At 38.4% G+C, this 10,000-nt stretch overlaps 1 protein-coding gene and 1 long non-coding RNA gene across 2 annotated transcripts in view; one reads left to right on the top strand and one right to left on the bottom strand.

Annotated features, from left to right (window-relative positions):
- Positions 1–10,000, bottom strand: part of LOC136854980 (uncharacterized) — a 213,281-nt gene that overhangs the window by 114,388 nt on the left and 88,893 nt on the right. The window lies entirely within an intron of this gene.
- Gad1 (glutamate decarboxylase) overlaps positions 1–10,000 on the top strand; it is a 115,774-nt gene that overhangs the window by 68,636 nt on the left and 37,138 nt on the right. The window contains exon 2 of the mRNA XM_067131650.1: positions 3,482–3,718. Within this exon, the coding sequence (XP_066987751.1) occupies positions 3,482–3,718 (237 nt within the window). The remainder of the gene's footprint in view (positions 1–3,481; positions 3,719–10,000) is intronic.

Here is a 10,000-nt window from a genome sequence, read left to right on the forward strand (position 1 = left end):
AATCCAAAATGTTTTTTTTTAAATCCAGCCTTACCACGGTCTGTCACTCCGACATCTATAATATCTTTTTTTTTTTGACATAGGCCCAAGGCAACCTGTCTATTCCCCTGTCTTTATCCTCAACGCAGCCCGTCTAGACAGGCTTTCCTTCTGTCTTCCCTTGTGTATGCGCCCCTCCCCCGCTTCTGGATTTCCGATTATGACCCCAGAAGGATTTGGGGGTTCCCCTGGGATCTCGTGCCAATAGATATTCCGTCAGTACAGATTTAGTCTCGCCGCGGTTCGTTCGCAGGCGAGGATGGCACTGGGGAACTTCCAGTGCCAGCGTGAGAGAGAGAGAGAGAGAGAGAGAGAGAGAGAGAGAGAGAGAGAGAGAGAGAGAGAGCAAAAAATTTTCCAACTGCATGGATGAGACAGGAAGAATTCTCCAACGGCAAGGGTGAGAGAGACTTAGGAAGAAGTTTGTAACTGCAAACATGAGAGAGATGGGAAGGATTCTCCAAGTGCAAGGAAGGGAGAGGGTTAGGAAGAATTTCTCCTACCGCAAGAATGAGAGAGATAGCGAGAGATAGGAAGAATTCTCCAACCAAAAGGATTAGAGAAAGTTATGAAGAGATTCAGCATTCTCCAACCCAAAGGATGAGAGAAGGCTAAAGAGAAATTCTCCAACTACAACCATGAGAGAGAGTTAGAAAGAATTCTTTTACCGCAAGACAGAGAGAGAGAGAGAGAGAGAGAGAGAGAGAGAGAGAGAGAGAGAGAGAGAGAGAGAGAGAAATTCTCCAACTGCAAGGATGAGAGACTTTTGGGAGGAATTCTCCAACTGCTACTATGAGAGAAAGCTAGGAAGAATTTTCTATCTGCATGCATGAGAGAGATAGGAAGAAATTCTCCAACTGCATGGATGAGACGGGAAGAATTCTCCAACTGCAAGCATGAGAGAAATTTGGGAAGAAATTCTCCAACTGCAAGCATGAGAGGGAGATAGGAAGAAATTCTCCAACTGCAAGCATGAGAGAGAGTTGGGAAGAAATTCTCCAACTGCAAGCATGAGAGAGCTGGGTGAAATTCTCAACTGCAAGCATGAGAGGGTTGAGAGAAATTCTCTAACTGCAAGTATAAGAGAGCTGAGAGAAATTCTCCAACTGCAAGCATAAGAGAGTTGAGAGAAATTCTCCAACTGCAAGCATAAGAGAGATTTAGGTAGAAATCCTCCATATGCAAGGATGAGAGAATAAAGAAGAGGAAAGTCTGACTGCAAGGATGAGGGATTTAGGAAAGATAGCTCCTCCTGCAAAGATGGGCGATTTAGGAAGAGTACATCCTACTACAAGGAGGAAGGAATCACTGCAAAGATGAAAGACGCAGGAAGTCAATCTCCCACAAGGATGAGAGAATGAGGGAGACAAACTTCCAGTTCAGGAAGAAACACTTTCAATACAAGGACGACAGAATCAGGAAGAAAACAAGGATGACAGAATCAGGAAGTGTAGTTCCCAATGCAAGGATGAGAGAATTAGGAACTCCTGTGTTAAGGATGAATTTTTCAGGAAGAGCACTCACTGTAAGCACGAGGGAATCAGGAAGAGAAGCTTCTTCCTGGACAAGAATGACTAAATCAGGAAGAGAATCTCTGTCTTTTAGGTGAAGCGTTTTTTATGTCCTTAGGCCTGACAAGGAAACGTCATTTTTGGTCCTTGCATTCGTCTGAATTTGAACGTGAAACCTCGTCTTCGCATATGCCAAATTAAAAACTTATCGCAGATATCTACAATATCGTTCTTTTAACCACTAAACTTCCAAAATCTTTTTATATAAAGAAATGTCAACAAAGGGAGAGTCGAAGAAGATTTCGACGAAACATTGAGGAATCGAACTGAATGAGGCTTAAGTCCGAGTCAAATGTAGGGGTCGGAACGCGGGGGATAATCCAGAAGTAAACACGGGAGTCTGGGATGTGGACATCTGACACAGCCCGCATATCTCTACATCTCACGGCTGGGAAAACACGTAAAAAGAGGTCTTAATGGGTCCATGGTGATTCCCAATCCATTTTCTTCTCTCTCTCTCTCTCTCTCTCTCTCTCTCTCCCCTCTCTCTCTCTCTCTCTCTGAGTCGGTGAGTGAAGGTTCTCGTGTGACATTTAATTTTCATTCGTGAACTGAATATAAATATGTGATCATGCATATACTATATTTCAGTATGTATATATATATATATATATATATATATATATATATATATATATATATATACATATATACCTTCAAATTGTACCCATTTTTTACTTTTTCTCGTTTTACCTTCTTTTTACCATTCATTTTCCTCATTCCCCATCATTTTCACCTTGTTTCCACTCTTGATTTAGTCCTTAACACTTATTATTTTAACTTAATATTATGATCTAATTGTACTATATATATATATATATATATATATATATATATATATATATATATATATATATATATATATATATATATATATATATATAACTGTGCCGTCATTTTAAAGTAATGTTTTCTTCCTTTTACTGACTTCGACATCAGTTCCATACCTGTTTATCCCACTTTCATCCTTAAATGAGGACCTAACCTCTTTCTCGAATAGAACAGAATAGAGTATATAGAATTTAGTTCAAGCGCTGGGACCTCTGAGGTCATTCAGAACTGAAACGGAAATTGACAGTAAAAAGGTTTGAAAGGTGTAACAGGAGGAAAACATCGCAGTTGCACTCTGAAGCAATTGTTCCGAGAGGGTGGAACGTAAGATGGAAGAATGGGAATATGAACGGAGGTACAGGAAAAGGAATGAAAGGGGTTGCGGCTAGGGGCCTAAGGAAGGGACGCTGCAAAGAACTTTAGTATTGCTTACAGTTGTTCATTCTGTCTATCGTATACATGGTAAAGGACAATTGACTCACTGTAGTGCCTCTCTTTTTTCGAGTCATTCCAAAAAGTCCTTTGAACCTCACAGCCCTTTAACTAACCTCGTCTCTTTTTTTTAAGTCATTCTAGAAAGTCCTTTGAACCTCACAACTTCTTAATTAACTGCGTCATTTTTTTTTAGTCATTCCAGAAAGTCCTTTAAACCTCACAATACCTTCTTAACTAACCTCGTCAATTTTTTTTTTTTTTTGAGTCATCCTAGAAAGTCTTTTGAACCTCACAACTTCTAAACTAACCTCGTCCTTTTTTTTTTTTTTGAGTCATTCCAGAAAGTCCTTTGAACCTCACAACAGCTTCTTGACTAACCTCGTTCTTTTTCTCGAGTCATTCCAGATTCCAGAAAGTCCTTTGAACCTCACAACGGCCTCTTAACTAACCTCGTCCTTTTTGCATGTCATTCCAGAAAGTCCTTTGAACCTCACAGCTTCTTAACTAACCTCGTCCTTTTTTTCGAGTCATTCCAGATTCCAGAAAGCCCTCTGAACCTCACACAGCATCTTCTTAACTAACCTCGTCCTTTCTCTTCATTCCAGACCTCCTCCCATTCACGGTCACGGCGACTCCCGAAACCCGGGAATTCCTGCTCCGAGTCGCCGACATCTCCATAGACTACGTGAGGTCGACCTTCGACCGCAATTCCAAGATCCTGGACTTCCACCAGCCGGAGCAGCTCAAGGAGGTTCTGGAATTGGAGATTCCAGCCAAGCCTCTGAACCTGGACCAGCTCCTGGTCGACTGCAAGGATGCCCTCAAGTACCAGGTTAAGACTGGTGAGTATTCCAGGTCTTTTTTTTTTTTTTTTTTTTTTTCTTGTAAAGTTTGCGATGTCTTTTGTACATTTTTTTGTTTTTGTTTTTTATGAATCTTTTGTGTCTTGTAAAAAGTCTGAATTGTCTTTGTAAAAGACACTGAACCACTAAGACTTAAGTCTTAGCTTTAAGTTTCTCCTAACTATTTAATACGATTTCCACTGAAAGCATTGAATCCCGAGGGAAATGAGAGGCTTTCCTTTTCATCGGTGAAATTCGAACCCACACAAGGTGGTTTAAGAGTGAGTTACCGATACATAAAGTTATGGGTTTTCTCACTAACGCAGACGTGTGTGCGTTCGAATCCCACAGCGGAGAGGAGAGTTTCATTTAATTTATCTTCGAATTTAAACTTTCCAGAGGAAAGAATAACAAAAAAAAAAAGGAAGGAAATCGAGAAGTTAACAGGTCATTGTGGCTGTTGAATATATATATATATATATGTATATATATATATATATATATATATATATATATATATACATATATACATATATATATATATATATATATATATATATATATATATATATATATATATAAATTTCATCTTCAAAGTAAATTAAATCAATGCGTAAAAAACAAATCTCTAATCTGTCTCAGAACGCATGAGAAAATCCTAAACAATTTTCCCAACTTACATACAATTCCACTCACCATTTGACGATTCCCATCAAATCCACTACCCCTTTAATTCCCCCTCTACCAAATTCTCCTTCTCTCTCATCCATCCCCCCCTTTATCATCGTATGCTGCGTCCCTCTCTACCCTTCTTTATCAACCAGGGCATTCCATCTGGAAAATGACGTTTGCGATATGGGCGTAAACATCATTTACAAAGCCACAATGATTCGTTTACTTTTGAAAAAGAATATTAAAAAAAACTGTGACCTCCGTCTGTCTGTCTGTCTGTCTGTCCGTCGTTTGATTGACGGGTTACCCCCCTACCCCCTGCAAATGGAATTTTCGGCATGGGGAGGGCCAGAAATGGGAAGAATTTAGGGAGGGGCAAAAGCGTATGGGAAGGGGAACGAGTTTTGGATATTACGAGGTTACGCAATTTCATTGGCAGTTGTCAGTTTCTTTAAATATCATAATATTGTTTATATAATTATTCTCGGAGACACATCCACAGTTATGTAACTGTATCCACAGTTATAACTGTCCAGATATATATATATATATATATATATATATATATATATATATATATATATATATATATATATATCTATATATATATATCATATAAAACTATATAGATTTTCAACGATCTCTGTACAGCTTTATTTTTAAATATTTTGTACAGCATTATATTTAAATATATCCAGATATATATAATATATATATATATATATATATATATATATATATATATATATATATATATATATATATATATATATATATATAACAATAAAACTATGCAGATTTTCGAACCATCTCTGTACAGCTTTATTTTAAATATATTTGGATATACTGAAATATATTTCGATATAACTTTACTGAAAAGTAAAGCTATACAGGGATCTTTCGAGATTCTGTATGGCTTCATTCTTAAATATACTCGGATTTTTTTCTCCGCTGTAAAACTCATATGCTAATATGAGTATTTTTTTTAATAATTGTTTTTGTTGATTTCTTCCCCCACCTGTCTATTTTAGATCAAAACAATTCTTGGTGGTTATACAGTCCACACAGTCTATGTTCTACAATACTAACAAAAGTAACAATTACTTTTTGTCACTTTAGACGCTGACTAGTCAATCGTGGTTACATTGTACACACAGTCTCTATTCTGCACTGCTAACGAAAGTAACAATTACTTTTGTTACTGTAGACACTGACTAGTCAATTGTAGTTACATTGTTCACACAGTCCCTGTTCTGCAATACTAACAAAAGCAACAAAAGTAACAATTACTTTTGTTACTTTGAACGCTGAACAGTCAGTTAAGAGATGTATGCTATTTTTTAAACATTTTATACACCTACCTGTCTGTCCTATATTTATGCAAATATTCTTATTGCTGATGTTTTTTTTTACTTTATTTGCTTAATCTTTTATACCCTACATATCACTATTATCTAATTATCTATATTCTTTTGTTATTCTCCTTTGCTTCCTATTCTTGGTCATCATTCTTCCCCTCATACTATTCCTCTCCCTTCTCCTGCACCTCCTTTCTTCTCCTGCCCAAAATCCTTCTCTCCTCTTACCTCCTCATCTTCCTTTTTGCATCCCATACCCTTCTTCTTCTTCTTCTTCTTCTTCTTCTTCTTCTTCTTCTTCTTCTTCTCTCCATCCTCTTCCTCCCCTCCTTTTCCTCCTCCTCCTCCTCCTTCCCTCTAATCTTAATTCTCCTCCTCCTCCGTCTTCATTCTTCTTCTTCTTCTTCTTTTCTTCTTCTTCTCTCTCCTCTCCTCCTTTCTCCTCCTCCCCTCCCCCCTCCTCCTCCTCCTTCTTCTTCTTCCTCCTCCTCCTCCTCCTCTCTCCTCCTCCTCCTCCTCCTCCTCCTTTTTCTTCTTCTTCTTCTTCTTCTCCTCCTCCTTCTCCTCCTTCTCTCCCTCCTCCTCCTCTTCTTCTTTTCTTTCCTCCTCCTCCTCCTCCTCCTCCTCCTCCTCCTCTCACCCCGAGATAAGAACCTGAGAACTCCCGCAATCTCTAATGGATCTGCCACTCTTCCTTAAAAACTTAAATTACCCGGCTAATGATTCCTGCTCGAATCTTTGATGGGTCCTCATCAGGATACAACAAAAAAAGGGCGTCCTATTAATACGTGGTTGCAGGAATAATATCATGCTCTCTCTCTCTCTCTCTCTCTCTCTCTCTCTCTCTCTCTCTCTCTCTCTCTAAACAAGAATCTGCAAAAAAAACTCTCTAATCTCTCTCTCTAACTCTCTCTCTCTCTCTCTCTCTCTCTCTCAAAAATAAAACAAGAATATGCAAAAAAATACGAGGCTGCTGGAATAAAGTAATGCTGCTCCATTTTGACTTTCATCTCTCTCTCTCTCTCTCTCTCTCTCTCTCTCTCTCTCTCTCTCTGCCATATGGCAAAAAATATAAACTTTTCCAAATAGCAGTGTTTGGAAAGCTAGATTTTAAAAAAAAGGGCGTTTATAAAAAAAAAAAAAAAATACCAAGGACAATGGCGCTAGTCAATACCACACAGCGAAAGCAAAAAGTTAATTCCCACACGGTCGCTCTTTTCTTCCAACAAAACAGACGCACGCGGAAATTGCAGAATCAAATTTTGCAATACCCCAAAAGCAATTGCTTCCAAGCAAATGCATAACCACTGAAGTAAAAGGGATAACAGATAAATAAATAGAATAAAACCAGCGACTGGAACTTCGTAGATACCTAAAGCATTCAAAGGGTAAAAGAGTTTTTTTTTATTATTTTTAAACCGGGAACGAAAAGTCAAACCAGCCTTTGCAGTCTTGATTCAAGAAGGCGACCGTTCAGCTCAAACCATGACTCCCAGCCCCTTATCCCCACCCACCTCACCCATCACCCGCTTTCGCTCCCCCCCTTTTTGCATATGCTGGAAGACAATGTGAGGATCGGTGTTGACATAGTCTGGAAAGGGAAGATAACAACAACGACCGCCAACTCCCCAAAACGATCAACTTGGTCTGTAGCGAACGCTTCCTATCAACAAAAAAAATTCCCGCCAATCGAGAGTCGAGTAGTTTCCCGCGGTGTGTGGCGACCGCTCCCTATCAACACCAACTATAGACTCATGAGTCTAGAGGTTTTGTTTATCACCGGATGCGCATCGTATGAATTTAGCTTCCTATCAACAACAACAACACAAAAAAACAACCGCCAATCGAGAGTCGAGTAAGTTTCCCGCGATATGTGGCGAACGCTCCCCATCAACACCAACTATAGCCTCATGAGTCTAGAGGTCTCGCTTCTGTCCCAAAACACTCGTTGCAAATTTAGCTATTTTTAGTCATTTCAGGCAGCTATTTCGTATCTGTATTAAATGTTCCCATTCAGAGAAGCTTCCCAGTAACTTAATCGGCTGCTTCTGTCCGTCATTCAAATGAAATCCCGGCTAATCTTCCTCATTGCGGATGCTGTATCAACAGTCATTAGCGCTTAATACGCGCCGTCCCCGAAAACGGTAATCCCGCCGCGCTAAAACTAAGCTGCTTTATGCTAGGTTTTGGGAAAGGACGGACAGTACAGACAGACAGACAGAAGGGTAATTACACAGACAGAAGGAGAATTAGACAGACAAAAGGAAAATTAGACAGAGAGAGGTTATTAAAAGAATATAAAGAACGAAAATGATGAGCAGCTTAGCTAGACGGCGAGAGGGATCGCTTATACGAAACCAGAATGACAACTCCGAACATCTTCACGTTCAGAGAGAGAGAGAGAGAGAGAGAGAGAGAGAGAGAGAGAGAGAGAGAGAGAGAGAGAGAGAGAGTTGAAAAGCCCTTTGTTTTCATATCGGCGATTAAAACCCCCTTTTGTCTCTTAAGGGAAGAGGGGGTGGGAAAGGGAATCTCTTAAGGGAGGGAGAGGAGAAGAGAGAAAGGGCGCGTTTACAGATTAGTTTTCTAAAAAAGAAAGTGCCGGATGATGTCCTTTTGTTTTCCCGGCCGGTGCGTAACACAACGCTGCCTTTTTTTCTTTCTTTCTTAAAAGAATAAATAAATAAACTGCACTGTCCAGATTGGCTGGTACAAGACACGTCATTTGCAAAATGGAGATTTGATAAAAATTAAAGAGTTTAAATATTCTGTGTCTCAGTAGAAGACGATAAAAGAGTATTAAGAATACATAGGTCTAGACTGCCCTAAAATGGAAGACTGCAGTGTCTGCAGAACTACAAAACAGAAAAATATAGATACTGCAGTTTTCCCTTTCCTTACCACTGATTCTGCAGATACTGCAAATGGGACCCCCTAAATAAAGCATCGAAGAATCATTCTGAAACTGCAGTAACTTGCGTATTAGGATTTCACGAGCCCAATAGGTGGCATATTTCAATTTCGAAAATTTTGCAGACACTGCAGTTTTCCATTTAGGGCAGTATTAGGGTTCAGACTAATCAAGCTAAATAGACAAATAGATGGACAGACGCATTAATCATTAACCAAAGTTAGACAGTTAAGTTAAAATTCAACCGACATTAAACTGAGAAGTTAAAAACGAACCAACATTGGACAGACTAGTTAGAAGTATACCAATTTTAGACAGGCAAGTTAAAAACACACCAACATTAGACAGATAGGTTAAAACACATTGAGATTAGACAGATGTGTTAAAAACACATTATTAGTAGACAGATTGGCTAAAAAAAAACATTAGACGAATACCTTAAAAACCTCGATGCAGTAGATGAACAGGTCCGAAACACCAACAGTAGACATAAAAATCAAACCTCCCTGACAATACAAAATTTTAAAAACTCACTTATGGCAGACAAACAAGTTAAAAACACACAGACAACTGAGAAATAGGTTACAAACACACAAACACAGACACGCTAAAACCCTATTAGCAGTAGGAAGATAAGTTAAAAATATTTTAAAAACTCACTAACAATAGACAGACGGAATAAAAACGCCAGCATTAAACGAGGTGTTATTTTTAACAGTAAATGGGCCAGTTTGAAACAATCAATAAACTGACATATACGATAACAAATAGACAGTAGACAGTGCATGGACAGACAGGGGCCAAAATAAAAACCATTTCTAGACAGAGAAGTTGAAATCTAGAGAGATCTTAAGAAACGCACCAAATTGCAACAAGGACATTAAATCTGAAATCGCTTTTTAAACAAATACTTAACATCAAGTCATTATTAAGAATTTTTCGTTTATCTAGAGTAGCTGACCTTCAGCTTTGCACCGCCAGGTTACTAATGCAGTTAGTTGACTTTCATAACACCCGGATAAAAGATGACACCATGATATAAATAGTTAGGAAAAAAGACTTTGAAAGGGTTCGAGTCGTTGAAAATTTGGATTTCAAAATTTTATATATATACATAATAAAAAGTTAATGTTCGTATATCACTTCGAATGGGCTTATGCATAATAAATATTAAATCTATAATTTCTCTACCCTAATGTTTTTTTTTTTTATTTTACCTCCACCTAATCATCATCAACAAGCGTTTTGTAAACGATATTATATTACCATCAGTATTCCTTAATACATGAAATCACAATTCCCAGTCTTTGTTCGGAATCTCTCTCTCTCTCTCACCTTATA

This window comes from Macrobrachium rosenbergii, chromosome 30, assembly GCF_040412425.1.
Source record: "Macrobrachium rosenbergii isolate ZJJX-2024 chromosome 30, ASM4041242v1, whole genome shotgun sequence".
In the NCBI taxonomy this organism is placed as follows: Eukaryota; Metazoa; Arthropoda; class Malacostraca; order Decapoda; family Palaemonidae; genus Macrobrachium; species Macrobrachium rosenbergii.